The 21,220-nt window shown below is 37.3% G+C and overlaps 1 protein-coding gene across 1 annotated transcript; it reads left to right on the top strand.

Annotated features, from left to right (window-relative positions):
- Positions 1–164: 164 nt before the first annotated feature.
- LOC136830310 (enoyl-CoA delta isomerase 2-like) lies at positions 165–13,356 on the top strand. Its single transcript, XM_067089723.1, has 10 exons — positions 165–349; positions 3,309–3,451; positions 4,218–4,411; positions 4,830–4,958; positions 6,303–6,481; positions 7,547–7,664; positions 8,817–8,936; positions 9,928–10,098; positions 11,021–11,128; positions 13,218–13,356. The coding sequence occupies exons 1-9, from the start codon at positions 306–308 to the stop codon at positions 11,111–11,113; spliced, it is 1,191 nt and encodes a 396-aa protein (XP_066945824.1). The 5' UTR covers positions 165–305; the 3' UTR covers positions 11,114–11,128; positions 13,218–13,356.
- The last annotated feature ends 7,864 nt before the right edge of the window (positions 13,357–21,220 follow it).

The following is a 21,220-nucleotide window of genomic DNA, read 5'->3' on the forward strand; positions in this document are numbered from 1 at the left end:
CCCCTTAGAAATTGCTGACGCCTCCCTAGGTTGAGAGCCAGTGATACTCTATAGTGAATAATAATAATAATAATAATAATAATAATAATAATAATAATATAAAGCATCCCCCATCTGTTGAAATACGAGAAGAAGAAGAAGATCCAAAAAAAAAAAGAAGAAGAAGAAGAAGCGGAACAAAAACAACACACCGGCTTTCTAAGGCGCAACTCGGATCAGCTGATCGTCCGTCCGACCTCCGAATTGTCTTCCTTATAAGGACTTGTAGGGTCGAAATAGATATTTCCTTTGAAGAGTCATTAAAGATGGCTACGCTGAGGTGTTTCGCGAGAGTTTCGCAGCTCTACAGGTGAAATTTTAACCCCAAAAGTGGTATTTAGGGTGACATTGTTAGGCCTAAGGCCTTCGTCGGCCTTACTCTTTTCGTATTGTGAGAATTATTCTCGTTCGTGATTTGAGTTTTACCTTTTATTTCGTTGGTTATAATTAATGTTTTAGCCTGATTTGAAATAGCCTGCCTCTTAGAATAGGCTACGGCTAGGCCTATTCTTAATAGGCCTAGTTAACGAGTAGTTTTGACCATATTTGCTACGTAATGTAGTGTAGGATTCTGTGCTAGAAATATACTTTAAGATTAGCGAGGGAGGATAATTTATATTCGGCCAGGCTAGACTTGCGTTAAGTTACTCCTGTCAGGCTGATCAGCTGCAGAAGGGATAGGCCTAAGCTACCAGGTAGGCCTATGTGGCATGTGGTCCAGGTAAAATTTACGGTAGATGCACGACGGCTGGCGGGAATCGTGTAATCCTATAATGCTAGGCCCAGTACCCTATGTCCTTACCTAACCAGCTCTTACCAACCTAACCTAACTTAGGGCGACGCGCCCTGACCTGGCGGGGGGAGCTTCGACCCCCCGAAAAAGGCGGCAACCTGTCCCGGTCGGTGACTGGCGGGAACCAGGCTGCGCAACTATAGTAAAGTTTTGCCGTGGTCCACACTTTCCTGGATGTAGGCTAACCGTAGTGAATCACTTGCCACCCTAGTATTGTCAAGGGTAAGCCAATGTAGGTAGTCTAAAGACCGACGAGACAACCTCTGAGCGGAAGCTAAGTTCATTGTCTCCAATGCTTCCTGTTACTTAGGGGCTTTGCCCCCCCCCCCAGGGCAAGTCAGTACTGAGGTTAGGTAAGTAAGTTCTGGTTAGGCCAGGACCTGGCATTCTAGGGAAGGTTAGGTTTGTTTATGTCTGTGGAACTTGTCCTGTCGTTCTATACTCCCCCCCCCCCACCAGCGTCATTTCGTCATGGGTGAGCGTAGCCTAGGAAGTAGGCTAGGCCTGTTTATTATTTTACATTAATGTCACAGCTCGATTTTGGAATTTTATGCTGTACTCTTACGTCTTCCTAACGTGCTCAATACAAAAATCATACTGAACACTATTGCAAATTTGCTGCTACCAAGATATTTACAGTCTTTAGTTTGTGTTTTAATATTCATTCCCATGAGGCTGGTACTACACATGGTGCTCATGGGAGTGGTTGTGGCATTAAAGTAGAAATTTACCCCCTAGGCTTAAGCAGTCTTTAGCCACAGTTGGCAGTAGTTAGGCTAGACTAACCTAATGCATTGTTAGCTTAATGGTGGTTATTGCTTACTGGAGGTTACTCTGTCATGTCGTCTTGGCAGAAAGCTGTCAATAGGACTCTCATTCTTATTTTCACTTATATTTGTAACAGTATTCACTGAACCGTAGGGGGGTAGTGCTGTCTGATGAAGAGTTAGAGGAATTTATTTCTGGTGATAGAAATTAATTTCTTGCTATAATGTGGTTCGGATTCCACAATAAGCCGTAGGTCCCGTTGCTAAGTAACCAATTGGTTCTTAGCCACGTAAAATAAGTCTAATCCTTCGGGCCAGCCCTAGGAGAGCTGTTAATCAGCTCAGTGGTCTGGTAAAACTAAGGTATACTTAATTTGTCAGTGCACTTCGTGAGGCGCACTGTAGGCATTACTTCTGATTCTTTGCAGCGTGCTTTCGGCCCCTAGCTGCATGCAACCCCTTTTGTTTCTTTCACTGTACCTCCTCTCACATTCTCTTTCTTCCGTCTTACTTTCTACCCTCTCCTAACAATTGATTCGTAGTGCATCTGCGACCCAGCATCAGGAACACTGTTTGGCTCTGAAAGTCTTGATCACCATAAGACAGTTGTCACAGTCAGAAATTGATTCTGAGGTACAATATCTGCCAATACACACATTATTAATATAAAATTCTTTTCACTTATTTATAATTTGTTGTTCTAGTGTATTAAAATGTATAAAAAGTTATTTAGGTAATTGTTGTCAAATACATACATTGCTTCACCTACATTAATGTATAATTGTTGAGATTGGATTTTTAAAAATTACACTACCAGTTATGCATTTTAATTATCTTGTATTCTTTCCTAATAGTAAATATCAAACTGGTCAAATATTGCCTGCTAATTAGCAGTCCCCCAGTGAGAGTCCAGGCATTCCAGTCTTACGTGCGTCAAAATGAGAGTGTATGCAGGTGATACTGTACTCAGTGATCCTTGTTTTATATAGATTGTTTGCATACCCAGGATTTGTATTTTTTATATGGATAGAAACTGATTGTCTCCATTTAAATCCAGAGCAACTTTATCGTTATTGACATCTTGAATAGCAACAACTTTATCTAAAATCCAGTAATATATAACTCCTATACTCCACTCCTGTCATTTTTCACGGTCCCTTTTTAACTCTGTGAACCTGACAACTTAATTTCAACCTTTTTCTGATACTGTGTAAAATCACACTTTCAACTCGGATAGCCATATTTGCAAGTAAAAAACAACCGACACTTTTTATTTACAATGAAACATGTTTTGCATAGAACGGAATTACACATGAAAGTGAATTCTACCTCATTGTGCCTGTCAGCCGTTCTTCGAGTCAAATTGTTTTGGTAGGGCACCACAGTTTTAGCCATTTCCTTCCTTTTCATAATGTCCAGTGTATTTGATTTTGCTGGGTACATTCTATAAGTAAAGCTTTTTTGTATTCCTTCATATAATGTCTCAAAACATGTAGACATTCATATTTGTACTTAATTTGATTTAGATGACTGTAAATTTTTCTTGGATTTAGCAAAGATGTGATATTTCACATATACTTTTTCACTAATAAAATTTGGTCAAGACAATTGTTTTTATGAAACATTTTAAAACTTATGGTTGCGGGAAACCGTAATAAGTTAGAACGCAGTGAGTGTACCATGTAGCATTTAGAACTTTTGCTCGGCAGGTATGGAAGTGCAGGTGGAATTACAGCAAGTAACCTTCAGCCAATGCATCTGGCTAGAGTGGCGCCAGTGCGACTGATGAGCGCTTTGAGCCCAGAATTTGAGGATGCTAAAGCTAGGTTGAGTACCCTAAAGGAGGACCCAGGTATGTGCGGAGTGTACCGTTTGCATCGTATACAGTACAGACACCACCCTCCTTACGAACTAGTTACGTTCCGGATGGCTGTTTGTGAGTTGGTTACTGTACTCTTCAAGTCTATTTAAGTACAGTATGATATAAAATCAGTACAGTACGGTATGTTTTTTCATCCTAAAACATGATACAGTACTTTGTATATATGGTACTGTTCGAACGGAATAGGCGCACAAGACAAAATTTTAACTTACGGGTGGCAGAGGGGACCACTCTGAACAGTTTTAATTTGAGATCCCGTTCGTTTGTATCTAAATTTTTGTAAGATGAAAGTTCGTAAATAGAGTGGTGTCTGTATACTTTATTATGACATAGATTGCAAGAGTAATTTGCCAGTTTTTTTTTTTATCCCCATAGGGGGTTAGTGCCATCGGTGCACCTCACGCGGTGCACTGTACGTATTACTTGTGGCTCTTTGTAGTGTTCCGTCGGCCCCTAGCTGCAACCCCTTTCATTCCTTTTACTGTACCTCCATTCTCATTCTTCCGTCTTACTTTCCACCCTCTCCTAACAATTGTTTCATAGTGCAACTGCAAGGATTTCCTCCTGTTACACCTTTGCAACTTTTATTCTCAATTTTCCATTCAGTGCTGAATGATCTCATAGGTGCCAACGCTTGGCCTTTGGCCTAAATTGTACAGTGTATTCTAAATTGTATTCCAGTTTGTTATATCTTTTAGTTTTATACAGTAATATAAAATCTTTGACTGTTTCGCAGGGAACGACGTGAAGCTGAAGATTTACGCCCTATTCAAGCAGTCCACGACGGGAGCTGTCAACACCAAGCGGCCAGGGATGATGGACTTCGTTGGCCGTGCCAAGTGGGACGCCTGGAACACCCTCGGCAGTATGAGTCAAGCAGATGCTCAGAAAGCTTACATTGACCTCATTAATTCCCTTTTGAAGGAAGAGGTAATTTTGTAGAATGCTGTTGAGTTTGGAAGTTCAGTTTAGTTGTGTGGCGCTTACTTTAGCTGGACTGTTTTTATTTTTTCAGGTATTTGTGTTGTACAAGAGCTCTAAGGCATTCTACATGGTGTATAAATGTTTTTTATAAAATTATTTTTTATGTTTATCCCGCAGACTGCTGACTGCATGATGTTTAAGATTGTTTTGACATCACAGATTTTATGCCTGCAATGAAAATGAAGAAAATTATCATGAAAGTACTTGTTGAGAATAGAATACTGCATACATTCTCTCTCTCTCTCTCTCTCTCTCTCTCTCTCTCTCTCTCTCTCTCTCTCTCTCTCTCTCTCTCTCTCTCTCTCTCTCTCTCTCTCTCTCTCTCTCTCTCTCTCTCTCTCAATTTTAATGTTGCCACTCACAGGGAGCAGCTGAACCAGAAGCACAAGCTGATTCAGAACAGAAATACAAGAATCTGATAGTCACGTGCGAAGATGGCCTACGAACAATCACTCTCAATCGTCCGAAGAAGATGAATGCCATCACAAGGGAGGTGAGGCCTCGATTAATATAATGACATGGTTATTCTTGTAGTTTACGAGTGGAAAATTTACTTATTAGGTATAACTTAGGCAACCAAGTGTAAGCTCTCGGTCACTGGAATGTTCTTCCATAACAGTGAATAAGAAAAAGATGCTGTTATTATGCGGTAGAGCTTGGAAATTAAGGGCGTGCAGTTGTAAAACCATTGAGGGTATGCTGATAGTTGTAAAATTATTTCAGTGACAGTGTGCTGTGTTTATTTATGAAAGTACTTTTAATTATTAGGTGTTTGGCCTTTACGATAATTCATGATGTTGATGCTGTATGTGTATCAACTTATCTGCTATTTGTAACCTTTAGATCTTATATACAGAATTAATGAGAGGTCGTCTCAATTTAGGCTCACCATAAAATGATGTCTTAGATTAAGATAACTAATGTAACATCCCATTAGCTATCATATTCTTGTTATGAGAGGTCAAAATTTTGGGATGCAGTCTCGACGAACTTCCCTGTTAAAATATTTGATGTTACTTATCTCCCTCTAAGAAGACCTTAATCTCAATCCCCGTCAGTCATTTTTGTCTGCTTTGAATCCACCCGCCGGCACCAATCCATATCCCAGCATAAATCTGTTAATTCTTGCCTCTCTCTATAACACTAATGGAATTTTTCTCTCCTATCTGTCAGCAGTCCTTATAGTTTTATGCAGATTGCATGGTGAAGGATCTCTCAAACTAGTGTCAAGCTTTTCATAAATGCAGTAGATCTAATATTCTTTCAGTACTGTACAATTATGAATTGTTAGACAATAAAATTTATGCTGCCTGGGGTATAAAAGCGACAGAGCATACCTGAATCATATCGTCATTCACACTTATTATGAGAGGTGTATTTTGGAGTGATTGGGAAAGGAGAGAAGATATTTGGTTGTATATTACTGGATAGGAGTGATGCAGTGGGGCAGAAGAGGAGACGAAATTTTAAAGTAGAGAGAGTATGGGATATAATTGCAAAGTTTTTGGTGTGTATTTTTAGGTAGTTTAAGAGTACATAATCACATCTAATGACTAAGACTCAGTGTTTGCACATTAGATTTGTTATTCAGTAAAAGGTGAAAATTAGAGTGGTATACTGTACAACGAAAGAAGTTGGCCAGCCTTGTGATAAATAGACCAAAGGGAATGAGTTGGAAGTAAAAGGCAGAGTATTATAGCTTAGGGCCAGAGCTGCACTGCAGAGAACCTTCAGTGCCATCTACAGTGTGCCATGCAGGTTACGCCGTTCTCTTTAACCCCCTATGACGCTGGTCTATAGAAAACACTGCTAACTTAGTATGCGTATAACTTTCCAGATGTACGACGAGTGGATTGCAGCCTTGGACGAGGCTGCGGCAGATCCCAAGACTGTCATAACGGCAATCACCGGTGCTGGAAAGTATTACTGCTCCGGAAACGACCTTTCCAATTTCACAAACATCGACATGTCGAAGATGCACCAACTGGCAAAGGATTCTGGAGTTCTTCTGGAGAGGTATGGAAGAGATATGCTTGGTTCCGTGTCTGTGATAGGCACTACCAGGAGATGAAATGTTAAATGGTTTCGTCAGGCAATAACAGAGTTACCCGTCAGTCTGCTGATAATTCTGTGGAATGTTAATTGCTTTGGCATGATGGTTTTTTTCTAGAAAATGCTAAGATGTGTATGGGGATGTGGGTAATATATATCTGTACACTTATATGTGTATTAATCTTGAGTGTATGAAAGTCTGTTGGAAAGTCCAGATAGCCGCTGAATTAGGGCAGTCAGTAAGACCCAGACCAGATGGGAATTTACCCATAAAGTGCGGAAGAGAGGAGAGGCAAGAGACAACTCATTGTACGTATATTTTTGTCTTAGGTCCACTACTGTATAGGCATTACTTAAGATTCTTTGCGGCATCCCTTTGGTCCCTAGCTGCAACCCTTTTCATTCCTTTTACTGTACCTCCATTCGTATTCTTTTTCTTCCGTCTTACTTTCCACTCTCCCCTAACAATTGATTCATAGTACAACTGCGAGGTTTTCCTCCTGGTACACCTTTCAAACCACTTTGCTGTCAGATTCCCTTTGAGCGCTGAATGACCTCATAGGTCCCAGCACTTGGCTTTGGGCCTAAACTCTGTCTTCTATTCTATTCATATTGTGCAGTCATTCTATCATCTGTTCCCCTGTCAAGTCATTAATGACAAAAGGTTGAGCTACATGGCATATGGTAAGTTCATTGTAGCAAGGATAAATGTGATGTCAAAATGCAAAGGTTTACAAGGTATTCAACCTTGCATAAGTGGAGTGAAGCATGTTTGCTTGAAAATAATGTTAAATATGTTAATCTGGAAAACTTCTTGAGCCAAAAAATTATTATATTTGTAATTATGGTTTTTGGAACTATATAAACAAATCATATCTGTCAAATCTCGCTGTTGGCTTGTTATTCCTACAGTGATATTATGAAGGAGATAGGACACTATTGCAAAACAGTATAAATCTTGAATACCAAAATGCTTTGAGGGTTTTACACTGACATGCAAAATCTTAAATAATACCTTGAAATTTTCAGGTTTGTGTCAGCCTTCATTGAATTCCCAAAACCGCTTGTAGCCGTTGTGAATGGCCCAGCGGTTGGTGTGTCTGTTACTATCATGGGGCTCTTCGATGCCGTCTATTCCACCGATGCAGTGAGTACTCAGGAGATGGCAGTATTTCTTCGCTTCATGCTGCCACTATGTTTTTCGGCTGTTGCATATTTGCTATTTAGAAAAATTTAGGATTTAAAACTGTGAGACAGTCTTTATCATTACCTTTATTCTGTTTTGTACAGGTATGCTCTATAAGTCAAAGGGTTTTTAGCTGTGTTCCACATAAATTTTTACTCATCTGGGATTCAGAATTATAGGCATCATTTATAATTGCGAGGCAGCCACAGGTACCCTTTGAATAACAGATATCAGAAATTATAACTTCATAAGATGTTATGCAAAAAATGCTGTAATGTGTGCAGTTAAATTGAAGGAAGACATCAACAGATTGAGGAATTCTCAGTTCCTTTTACAGATGATTGATGGGCGTAAGAAAAATTCAGTAATCTTTTGAATACTTGTGAATTTGTCTTGAAAGTCATGTTGAAATTGATGTCATTGTGTGTGAGCAAATGAGAGTACTGTACACAATTTCAGGTGAATATAGTTAAGGCTAGATTCTAGTAGGTAAATTTGCAATGACTGATTTTGTGGTAGAGTTCCTTTTTAATAGAGTAGAAGAAAGGTGACCTTGTTAATTGTTTATACTTAAGGATACTCCCCTAAGTCTGAAAGTGAACTCACTTAGGAATAGCCCCATTATTTAATTTTAGAGTCTTAAAGTGAACATACTTAGGAATAGCCCCATACTTTAGTTTTAAAGTTATTCTGGACAGTGTTGTGTAATTTCTTGAGAGAGCCTTTTGAATAAGAATTAGAGTAAGAATGTTGAATTAAATAATTTTGTTAACTGTACAGTGATAATACTAAATGAATCTGATCATGTGTAACACTCACATTTGCTACCTTATCTCAGTTAACTGCCTTTATTAAATAACTTTTTCCAGATGAGTTTTAGTACAGTGAATCATCAGTCATATCAGGATAATGCAGTACTGTACTCGAGGGTACTCTATCTATGCGTAGTTTAGTGTTTCCTCATAAAGTTTCTGTGCATACGCTTCACCTTAAGCTCCAAAGTCACTTACAAAATGAATACATTTGTGTCTTCATGTTCACTACTTTCATTTTTATTGCCATTAACTTGTGCTGGGAATCCAGAAGGTTAATTATGTTTTTTCTCTGTTTCAGGCAACTTTCAACACTCCATTCAGTGCTCTAGGGCAGTCTCCTGAAGGATGTTCCTCGTACGTTTTCCCGAAGTTGATGGGATTCGCCAAAGCAAGTGAAATACTCATGTTCAACAAGAAGGTCAGTTACCATGCGTGTCAGATATGCGACTAATTTTTTTATTATCACTAGTTTCTTTTATTGTCATTTTTAATTGTTACAGTGATTTTTGTTTCCTTGTAACACCTAATTTTGTAATTTTCTTTCTCTTGTTGTTTCCCTTATTCCTTCAGTCTCCTGTCATTGCAAGAGTTTTGGGCATTGATGCTTCCAAGGTTAAACCTTTCATTTTCCCTTATCCATTGGGCCTAGGTAGATACAGGCATTTGATTGGCTAATAGTAACCATCACACAAAATAGTCAGATGAGCAACAAACTGACCTCTCATAGGCCTCAGATGTTAGGTTTAATCCCGTTTTAATCACAGACTGTTCTTGTGGCAGTGAGTAATTCTTTATAAACTTTGATACCCAAAAGAAGATTGCTTGCTGCAGTGTGCCTAGCGTAACACCGAGCTGGGAAAAAGATCGCTTGCAATGCCATTTCAGTCACAGCTGCATCTTTGATGTTTTATGTGCCATGTTCTCCCTTTTATCTTTTAATAATTACCTGTCTAATTTCTTCCACTGTGTCTTGTTCCAATCTTCACTTTTCATTCAGGAAAAATACTTCAGGCCAGCACTTTGAATCTGTAAATGTGATTCAGTTCTTTGATGAATCTGTAAATGTGATTCAGTTCTTTGATGAATCTGTAAATGTGATTCAGTGCTTTGATAAAGCTACCTAATAAGGTCTTACTGTAATTTTATTCCATAGTAAGTCATTCCTTTATAAGGGATATTTGATTCATGTCAGATTTGTAACAGTTGGAGACTTGTAATTTGAGTTTTATTTATTATTATTTATTTTTGGTCACCAAAAAGTAATGTCTCAGTTTGTTTAATGTAATACCTTTTGGTGATTGCTTACTTTGAAAGTTTTTAGTGTTTATAAATGTATTAAACCATTGTTGGTTCTCTCTCTCTCTCTCTCTCAGTAACGCTCAAATTAAATTTTTTTAAATTTTCAACAGCTCACAGCACATCAGGCCTGCGAACTTGGACTCGTGACCCAGGTGTTTCCCGATGCTTCCTTCCAGCAGGAGGTATGGCCCAAGATCAAGGCTTATGCCAAGCTCCCTCCCAAGTCTCTCATCTACTCCAAGGCTCTCATACGTGATGTTGAACGCGAGACACTTCGTAAGGTTGGTGTCGGGTTTCTTTGAAATGTTTTAATTAGAAAAGTAAATAATCCCCTCCTGTTAGGTACTAAGACATGAAAACAAATTGAAATTTATGTTTATGGTTCAAAATCTAATGTTATTGCTGTGTTGAAACTGAGGAATGGAATATGTTTTATGGTTTACAAATAAATATAAATACTGGAAATGGCCTCTTCATACAGTACTGATGTTAACAGGTTTGTAAAGTCTCAGTACTTGTGAGAAGCTGTACGTTACCCAAGTAAAAAGTATAAAAGATTCTTGTTAATAGGTAAAGATTTAAAACATTTGCAGAATTTTTTTAGATAATTTTTGCTATTCAGAGAACATATCAGATCAAGGATTCTGATCCTTTCCTTGTTTCTGAGGACATGCCAAACTCTTCTGTATCGCACCATCTGGGGGATGTCCCTAACTATGGTCATGACCCTTGAACTGTTTCAAAAGATATAACGAGACCATAGAGGAATCTTACCCATTTGCCAGTTCAGAGAATATATTCTCTCTTTTGTATAGTTTCAAGTCGCTGCGTAATGTTACAGAGAATACTGTATTCAGCACCCATTTCGAGTTGAATATGCACTCATTGCTTGTTGACTTCAAAGTCCTGATTTCAGTCAATTCACTGCAGGTCAATCCTGCAGTGCACTGTCAGTATTCTCAAGGTTCTGTGCAGCGTCCCTTCTGCCCCGTAGCTGCAACCCTTTTATCCTTTTAATGTAATTCAGTCTTACTTTTCACCCTCTCCTAGCAATTGTTTCATAGTGTATCAGCAAGGTTTTCCTTCTGTTACACCTTTTAAACCTTTTACTCTTGATTTCCACCACAGTGCTGATTGACTTCATAGGTCCTAGAAATCGGCCTCTGCCTAAATTTCACATTCCAAATCCAATTCCAATTGCAGGTCAATCGTGCCGAGTGTGACCGCCTGGTTGAGCGATGGACATCTGAGGATTGCATGAACGCCATCATGAATTTCTTCAACCGCAAGAAGTAAATTCTGTTTGGGGAGGTATGTTTATTGCCCTGCCATCGTAGGTTTTGAGAGCCAGGCCACACCTGGAGTCTTGATGTAGCAATGTCGTGTGTCAGTAACAAGTATTTAATTTACGGTAGTAGTACAGTAAAACAGTTGCATTAACACATATATATTACAGTTGATTGTATTTGTATTTACTTTTGCAGCACATAGTGTAAGCATGCTTCATTTTGTATTTGAAAACGTAGCAAGATTCAAAATTATTTTTAGTCTTTGGCCTGCGCAGTATTGCAAGCATTTTTCCTTTGCTTCATTCAACACTTGCTTGCATAGCAGGGATGTTAATGTGCCTTTCTTGTTTAAAGTTTTCTTGAAAGTTAAAACTAAAACCTTTTTCAAGTTTTACATATTTTTGTTGAAAGTGCCATAGCAAAGCAGATTGCAGAGGCAAAAGATTGTCTGAAAAATATGGATCATTTTATATTAATAATTTTCTTGTAAACCATCAGTAGATCAAACGAAGGTTGAAGATAATGTCTATCATTATTGTACCAAAAGATGTTATTCATAGGTATGCCCAAGAAAGATGTATAGATATCAGTGCATATATATAGATATAGGTAAGGACAGACCCTCAGAGCAGATTCTATAAAATATATATGAAGAGAAGAATCAATCACATTTATTATGTCTTTTACTTTTTAACTATCTTTTAAACATATGGAATTGAAGTGCAGTAATCATCAGCCTGGTTAAACTATTTTACAATCAACCTGTCTTCGACACGTATTGCTCTTGTACAGAGGAGATATTGAGAAACTGATATAAATTTATTCACAACATTCTTTCTAAAATGCGTAAAATTGTGAAAGATTTTCTCAACTGAAAGTTGAGTCTTATATTAAGGAAATCTCCAGTCGGCAGACACTACTCATTCTTAAATAAATGCTTAGATGGAATTTATCTTGATATAGTTATTATTTCAGTTGTATCCGAGGCAGTGTCTCACAGGTCTGTTTTCTGACACCTATTGGCACCTTGCCAGTTAACAATGCATCAGTTAGCATATATTTTTTTGTTGATATACTGTACAAAATTAGAAACAGATTTTCATCAGTCAAGCGAGAACACGATCAACTTCAATTCTGCCACCATTATTTGCCACTTTGTACAAACTTAGCAGTAAGATGCCCACTGATGTTAGAAATATTCAGCTGTGACACCACCTCAAGGTCTATAATGCATTATTGTAATCGTGCATGTCTCTCTTAGTAGTTAGGTTATGCTTTTGTTTTTTTGTAATTCATTGACAGTCTTACTGTAATTTGCCTTAGAAAACTTCTTGTGATTTAGCAGTGTAGACCTTTCTCATCATATAACAAAGAGTATTAAGTAGTGTAGACCTTTCTCATCATATAACAAAGAGTATTTTTTTGTTGATATACTGTAAAAAATTAGAAACAGATTTTCATCAGTCAAGCGAGAACACGATCAACTTCAATTCTGCCACCAGCATTTGCCACTTTGTACAAACTTAGCAGTAAGATGCCCACTGATGTTTGAAATATTCAGCTGTGACACCACCTCAAGGTCTATAATGCATTATTGTAATCGTGCATGTCTCTCTTAGTAGTTAAGTTATGCTTGTGTTTCTTTGTAATTCATTGACAGTCTTACTGTAATTTGCCTTAGAAAACTTCTTGTGATTTAGCAGTGTAGACCTTTCTCATCATATAACAAAGAGTATTAAGTAGTGTAGACCTTTCTCATCATATAACAAAGTATTAAGTAGTGTAGACCTTTCTCATCATATAACAAAGAGGTTTCATGAAAGTGAAGAGTGTTACGTCTGTCATTATTGATTAGTTAAAAGTGTTCATTATAAAACCTCAGGGTTCATTTGTGAAAACTGGAAGTATCTGATCTACAGTGCAAGACAAGAGATTATATAGTTGTGGAGTGTTTCATTTACTTGCTATGTCTCACCAAGTTGAGCATTTTATTTTGGTCTCCATAACTCACAGAATGAAATGAGATCAGATGTGTCTTTGAATAGTCTTAGTTATGGAGAGATGAAGAGTAGATATTTTTAAGTGTTCAGTTGATATCTTCTACTTTACAGTGTGGGACTTTTTCGCCAGACAAAGCTTTGTGGCCTGGTTGTTGGTGGACGGGAGCAACTATCAATGCAATTAGTTGTAATTGAATTCAGTGAATTGTAAATGTAATTTTGCTATCTGAATAAATATTTTTAAGTATAAGTTCCTAACGTTAACTGTCCACTTCGTAAAATTAATGAGTACTAGTTGAGTCATGAGGTACTAGTCAGTTGAATTAGGTTTTACTTCTTCAGCCGGGAGAGAACCAAGTTAGTTGGCGGTCATTATTAATTTACAAAGAAGACATTTACAACTTTACATGAATGAGTCATGGTTGGTTGAATACAGATAAAAATAACCAATGGCAACTCAGATAAATAGGAATGAATATAACTCGAAAAATGGGGACGAGTTTTGAAATGTCAAGTTCCAGCTAATGAATGCTGAATTTGGATCTTCACCACCAGTGAACTTGTGCTTGTCATGTTTCTAAACATTTGAGGATAATGGAAAGTTTCTGCAAAAACTGTTATGTGGTCAGTACCATTATATGAATTTCAAATGGTGACCATCTTATGCCTTGAGTACAGTACATTCTCAAGCATGTTAACCACAGTATTAATATAGTTTAATGAGATTGCTTTGTCGTATCTAGACTCATGGGCCTTGTTTGAAGGAGTCAAGGAATTATTCTTACCTATTAAGGGAAAATGGAAGCCACATAAAGTTGGACATTTAGACAGAAAGATACCATCGTGATTAAATAAAAATTAAAATGCAGCAAGCAGTGTAACAGGAGCCTGATGAATGCTTCACAAAACATTTATCATCCTTTTTGTGCCATACAGGGTACATATTAAGCAGTACCCCACTGGAGGTCATTGCTTGCTATATCTCACAGGCAGCATGACCTTACTGTCCCTGTGAGGTAAGGAAGGGGGCTTTGGTGAGGCCCATAGGTCTACCTGCTGAGGAAGTAGCATTTGCCACCTGATTCCCCCTGGTTCTAGCTTGGCTAGAGAGGGGATGTCGGTGCAGATTATACATTTATATGCTCCGTCTGTCGGGCATTGTGCAACAGCGCAAGGACCTGTCCCTTGCTTTTGCTGCTCATGAGAGACCTATAAATGTCCTGTTGACATTGTTAATCTGGGACACAGCAGAAAGTACTCCTGAAAAATGACAGGAAAAGTTGAAAGTCTAGAAGTGATTGTATCATGAAAAATCTCTGCAAAGCCTTGGTCGCCTTATGTGTGTGTGTGTGTGCGTGAGTGCGTTTGAGAAGAGGTGTGATGCAGTTATATTTGTTGCAACGGGAATATGAACCTGCGCTTTCATTGATGGAGTACTCGGTACCATAACGCTATGAAAGCGTAGGTTCCTATCCTTGGAAAAATACAAATGACTTTGAATTTGGTAGTTTATACAAATTCTGCCTCTTAAGAAACGTGTGCGATAAAATTCTTACCCGGCAGCATTGTGTCTGGACCATGTGAATGAAACCCCACACCAACTAACCCTCTCTCTCTCTCTCTCTCTCTCTGTCTCTCTACATGCCCATACCTACTGACATATTTATATTACCTGGTTCTCCCAATAAGGGACTGAATAATCACACAAATGAGGGAGCCCTGTAAGTACAGTACTTGAAAGATCCAGGAAACCAGGATCAGGAAGAGAATTCCAAAGCCAAACATTGGAGGGAAAGAAACAGTCTTAAAATTGTATAATCCTGAGAGTATACTGTATATGATTTCCATAAGTATGTGGGAAGTGGTGGATTGGAAGGTGTTCCAAGGCAAGGTCAGAGTGTCGCCTAATTTGAGGTGGCCTTGGGAACACCTGTCAAGCCAAGTTATCCCACAATGTGAGATGCATAGCAACATACATGTCTTTTTCAAATTCAAATATATTTTTTAGAAATTTATGGTTTCATAAATTAAATTATGAAAATTAGTGCATGTTAATTCAGATTTTAAATCTAGTCTTCAGTTAAGTAACATTAATGTGAAGCCTATTTTAGTTTTCTGAGAAGAAAACTGTTGTGCTGGCTTTGTCCTTCCGTACTTTTTCTGTCCACCCTCAGATCTTAAAAATTACTGAGGCTAGAGGGCTGCAAATTAGTATGTTAATCATCCACTCTCCAATCATCAAACATACCAAATTGCAGCTCTCTAGCCTCAATAGTTTTTATTTTATTTAAGGTTAAAGTTAGCCATAATCGTGCTTCTGGCAACGATATAGGATAGGCCACCCCTGGGCCGTAGTTAATTTCATGGGGCGCGGCTCATACAGCATTATACAGAGATTACCGAAAGATAGATCTATTTTCGATGACCTTGATCATACGATGTTCAGAAAACCAGATTGTTTCTTCGGCGCATTTTTAATTTATTTGGTAATGTTTCTCATTGCTGGGTGACATAAACCTTTGTGGGTAATGTTTCTCATTGCTGGGTAAAATAAATCTTTGTGGGCCAGACTCTGGGCAAAGAAGTAAATTAACTTCGTTGTAAATCTATTAAACTTTTACGGGTCATTTGAATATGTATAGAATTTCCTTGACCATTCTGCCGACCATTGTAATTGAAAACTAAAGTTATTTTTAATCCTTCCTGTATGGGGGTTAGTGCCGCCAGTGCTCCTCACGCGGTGCACTGTAGGCATTACATCAGGTTCCTTGGAGCGTCCTTTCCGCCCCTAACAGCAACCTCTTTCATTCCTTTTATTGTACCTCCTTTCATACTCTCTTCCATCTTAATTTCCACCCTCTCATAGTAATATTTCATAGTACAGCTGCGAGGTTTTCCTCCTGTTACACCTTTCAAACCTTCTTAATGTCAATTTCCTTTCAGCTCTGAAAGACATCACATCATAGGTCCCAGTGGCCTTTGGCCTAAATTTTATATTCCATCCCCACTCTTACTTCCGGTGACTTATATACAGAAGAAACAAACAGTGAATAATGACAAGTCTAGCGGTGAGCAGCGAGTCGAGATTTGACTAATGTTGTATCCCTTGTCCCATATGAGATGACGACAGTTGTTCTAGACCTATTTCTACATTTTTTAACGGACATCCGTAAATAAAAGCAAATCGGTAAATTAGTTTACTGTAAAGAAGAATAAAGAAGGACAGATTACAACGAATTGACCTAAAGTAATGTAAATATAAACAATTTCAAGGAGAGTGACAAACATTTCAGTTTGCCAACAAACTGGACCAGGCCAACCGATAACTCCATCTGGTACGAACCGGTTTCAGATCGACAGGATGTGATTTCAATGAAGTGCCGGACTTGGATCTGTGTCACGTCAAGGCGAAATAATTTACATGATTGCATTAATTATTCTTTCTCTCTCAGGGTTTTATTCTCTACCTCTCTTTACTCCTTTATTGATAAACTGAAGGGCATTTACAGCGTCCCTTAGGCCCATAACTGCATACGCTTTATATATAGCCTTTTACTTGACCTCGACCTCCATTCCCGCTTTTTTTACTTCTGTCTTGCTGTCCAACCTCTCTGGCGTTTTCTTATTAGTGCAACAGTGGAGTTCTCTCTCCATTTCAACTTTTGATCCTCGTATTTTATGTCATTAGATATATTATTTTCTGGGTCTCATTATATCATGGTGACCATCCACCCCAACTCCCTCTTTTCATATACTGACCTTTTCACCGTCCTAAGCGTTGAGTAGCGTAAAGTGCACCAGTCCTTGGCTTTATATCCTAAATTTCACTTTTTATACAATACATTCATTCTCATCTTAGTAGCCGCATTGATATTTACGCGCATAGGAGAGAGAAAGTGCTATCAACAGCAGTGCAGTAGATGTATAAGTTAAGCCAACGCGGCTAAAATACCGTTAGATTATACAATTCTTTGTCGAATCATAATAGGCCTATGGCAGGTAGGCTTTCGAAGTTGTCTTGTGAATATAAGTGTCTAATTTATTTTTAGGTATACGAAATGGATAATATGTAAATATGCATATTGTATATATATGTAAATATACTGTATATATACGTAACAGTCTTTACTGAAGCATAGGCCTATCACCTCACCAGATAAGCACTACAGAACTTTATAGTTATAGACCATGGTTGGCCAACCTACGGCTCGCAACTCGCCAGTATGCAGCCCTCAATCGTATTTTAGTTAATGTTATTAACGTAAGATATTATCCTGTAAAATAAATATTAAAATTATTTTCTAAGTCGAGAGTTGGCGTATATTAACTTCTATATTTTACGCCCCTACAACGGTACAGTTGGTATATTAAAATGGAGAAAAATTCAGTAAACTACAACCGCCTTAAATGCCTTTATTGTGTGCGTGTGTGTGTGTGAGAGAGAGAGAGAGAGAGAGAGAGAGAGAGAGAGAGAGAGAGAGAGAGAGAGAGAGAGAGAGAGAGAGAGAATTACTAACATACCCTAGTCTGAGCCTTTATGATTTTCGGGTTAGAAATATTTCTTGGCCGAGAAACAAAATGGGAGGAGTAGTGTAGGAGTTTGTTAGATAAAACCGTTGAAGATACTGACGTGAAATTTTCACCGTAGTTCTTGTAAGCTTTCTAATACTTTTAGCAGTGTCAATAAAATTGTGTCAGTAGTATTGTAGCATTCTTTTGTCAAAGCACACATTAATTTTTAGAAGTTATCTGTTAGTAATTAAGTTAAATATTATGTAATTCTGTACCTGTAGTTTGGCACAGTGAATTACGAAGCATGTTAACTTAAGATTTCCTTACAATTTAGTGATTTATGCAGTAAATTGATTAATATAAAGGATGAACGACAATGGAATTTATATTGTGCTTTGTAGCTGCAACCTCTTTCATTCACATCTTTCTACCGTCTTACTGTCCACCCTCTCCTAACAATCGTTTCAGCGTTATTTTCAGCGCTGAATGACCTCATTTGTCCTACGCTTGGCCTTTGACCTGGATTTTATATTGTGATTCCTCTGACTGTACCTCCTTTCATAATATTTCTTCCGTCTTACATTCCACCCTCCCGTAACAACTGTTCCAACACTTTTTTTTAAGCGATGAGTGACCTCATAGGTCCAAACGCTTGGCGTTTTGTCTGGTTTTATATTCCGATTCCATTTTAAGCAGAGTTATGGGGTTGGAAACCAACCAACCTTACATTCATTTGGCTGTACCCCCATTGATAATATCTTTCTTCCATCATATATTCCATCCTCGCTTAACAATTGTTCCAACACTTTTTTTTAGCGCAGAATGACCTCGTAGGTCCTAACGCTTGGCCTGTATTTTATAATCCGATTCCAACAAAAAGGCCCGTTCGGGCAGCACCACCACCGACCGATCTCACACATATTTGAATCGTTTCCGGTGTCTCAGACTGTAATATAGCGTCCGTAACCGTCTTTTCAGGTGGGGGGAAGATTATCGAACGAGCAGGTGGAGGAGTTTCTTGTCTTTTCTTGTTATCTCTCGAAATAACGAACGTTGTGTTTCCTCCGCTTGATTTCTCCTGTGGTGTTTCGTAAATTCTGTTGTCTTTGTAGAGAGGTTGGGGATTCTCTCTTAAGTTGAGCGACTTTCTTTTGTTTTTCAGAAGAGTTTGATTCGCTTTGTGAAGTTGCGTCCTTTCCTTGTTTACGGTTTGAGAATTTTATATTTGTGAGATATGTATATGTATGAATACATATTGTAGGATGAGGGTCTGTGAAACGTATATGTATATATATACATATTGTAGGATGAGGGTCTGTGAGATGTATATGTATATATGCATATTGTAGGATGAGGTTGCTAGACCCATGTTGGTTCTTAGTCACTCACTGTTTACGGTTTGAGAATTTTATGTTTGTGATATGTATATATATATATATATATATATATATATATATATATATATATATATATATATATATATATATATATATATATATATATATATATATATATGTGTGTATATAATATATATATATATATATATATATATATATATATATATATATATATATATATATATATACATACATACATATACATGTGTATAAATATATATATCATGGCGTTTATATTTCTTATTAACTTAGAACGATGCATCTTGTTCCAAACTAAAGCATGACAATTATTTAAAAAAATAAGTAAATGAATCAGATCAGTTGATAAGTTTACTTAGTGCCATATTAGAGCAAGTAACAATGAGTTGAAGAAATTTGATGATAATGAATATTTTTTTTATTAATAGGACTATCAATGCCACTTTCGTTACTATTAAAAGTAGTGCTATAAATGTTATACATTATTATTATTATTATTATTATTATTATTATTATTATTATTATTACTATTATTATTATTATTATTATTATTATTATTGTAAAGAAGAGATAATATTCCATTGAAAAGTTCTAGTCAAGAGACCATTATTCATCAGACAGTATTCTCAGAATTTCTCGTAAGATAAAGAGTACACAGTTGGCTAAGCAATAAAGTTCGGGTACATTCGTTTGAGTAATGAGGTTACTCTTGTAATGCTTGAGTGTGTTGCTATGAAAACCGTACGGTCTATGTGTGTGCGCGCGTGCGTAATATATTATTATATATATATATATACTGTATATATATGTGTGTATGTTTGTGTTTATATATCTATTTATCTATATATATACACATTACGTATATATTTATGTATATATATACCTATTTATATTAGATATCTGTATATATATATTTATGTATATATATATGCATATATTTTATATTTATATATAGTTTGCAGCTTTTTAATAATATTCAGGAAAATTAAAATTATATTATTTCTCTCTCTCTCTCTCTCTCTCTCTCTCTCTCTCTCTCTCTCTCTCTCTCTCTCTCTCTCTCTCTCTCTCTCCTATAATTCCTATTGCTTCTTCTCTCTCGAGTATTTGCAAGGAAAAGTGATTAATTGATTCTCCCTGTTTCACTGCGTGACCAAACCACCTCCAGAATACACTGATTTATCTTCTCCCCTGCTAAAAATACCTGCGTTCGATCCCTAAACTGGATGAAAAAAGAACTTATAAATCCAATACGCCATTCGTGAATTAAGCCTTGAATTATGTACATGGTTAGTCAACTGCTGTCGGTCTCAGCTGAGTTAGGGAGAAAGGAAATGTTGACAGAGAAGGTTGGTAAGTATTCATTGAGACTGGGAGGACCTCGATGAGGTAATCCTCATCCTCTGGGACTGAAACCATTCCTAAATTATTCAGTATTTGATTTTCTTTATTATTATTATTATTATTATTATTATTAATGGGAAATGCAGAAAGGGGAGATCACATATTAGAAAAACAGATAAGTTAACAAATTAATCAATAAATAAAATGTTTCTGTGAATTATAAATACTTAGAGCCATTTTTTCCCCTCACAAAAGGGCTATATTTATGATAGTAAATTTATAATCAGCATTTCAGAGGAAAACCTGACTTTTGGTTGCAAAATAGTTGGTCAGATTTTGCTTATGCAAAACAGCAGAAAAATTTGAGGATCTTTCCTAGATAGTGACCCCCCAAGGGTTTTCGGGGGTCGTTATCTAGGACTAATATTTCTTGGGGGTCGTTATCTTTACGATATTTACAGTCTTTTGTTTATGTTTTTACGATCATCCCCAACGGGTTTGTACCAAACACACCGGGTTAAAACCCTTGGGGTCCACTATGTAGGAAAGATCCAAATTTTTGAAGTCAAAGGTCCCTTGAATGATTATTAATTTGATGTAAAGAAATGCTTCCAAAATAATATTGATATATAAACAATTAAAGAACTATTCCATAATACTTAAGGTAACCTAACCTGGAACATGTGTAGGGGATGCACCAATAGACCATAGCTTCCAGAAGTTTCCTTTAAAAACTTGAGCGGAAACAGGTGGGAAATGAGTGGAGATTTGTGGAAGTAAAAGCACAAGGAATGATTAAGTGGCGGAATTCGATTGCAATATATGGCGTTGGAGGCTGTTGGCGAAACTGACAGTTATTAGGTCTAGGCTTATGCACTTTTT

Source organism: Macrobrachium rosenbergii, chromosome 46 (genome assembly GCF_040412425.1).
Source record: "Macrobrachium rosenbergii isolate ZJJX-2024 chromosome 46, ASM4041242v1, whole genome shotgun sequence".
Classification (NCBI taxonomy): Eukaryota; Metazoa; Arthropoda; class Malacostraca; order Decapoda; family Palaemonidae; genus Macrobrachium; species Macrobrachium rosenbergii.

Coding starts and splice junctions, on each gene's coding strand:
- LOC136830310 (XM_067089723.1), top strand. CDS start 306: ATGGCTACGCTGAGGTGTTTCGCGAGAGTTTCGCAGCTCTACAG. Junction 350..3,308: donor AGAGTTTCGCAGCTCTACAG/GTGAAATTTTAA, acceptor TTTGCTCGGCAG/GTATGGAAGTGCAGGTGGAA. Junction 3,452..4,217: donor TACCCTAAAGGAGGACCCAG/GTATGTGCGGAG, acceptor ACTGTTTCGCAG/GGAACGACGTGAAGCTGAAG.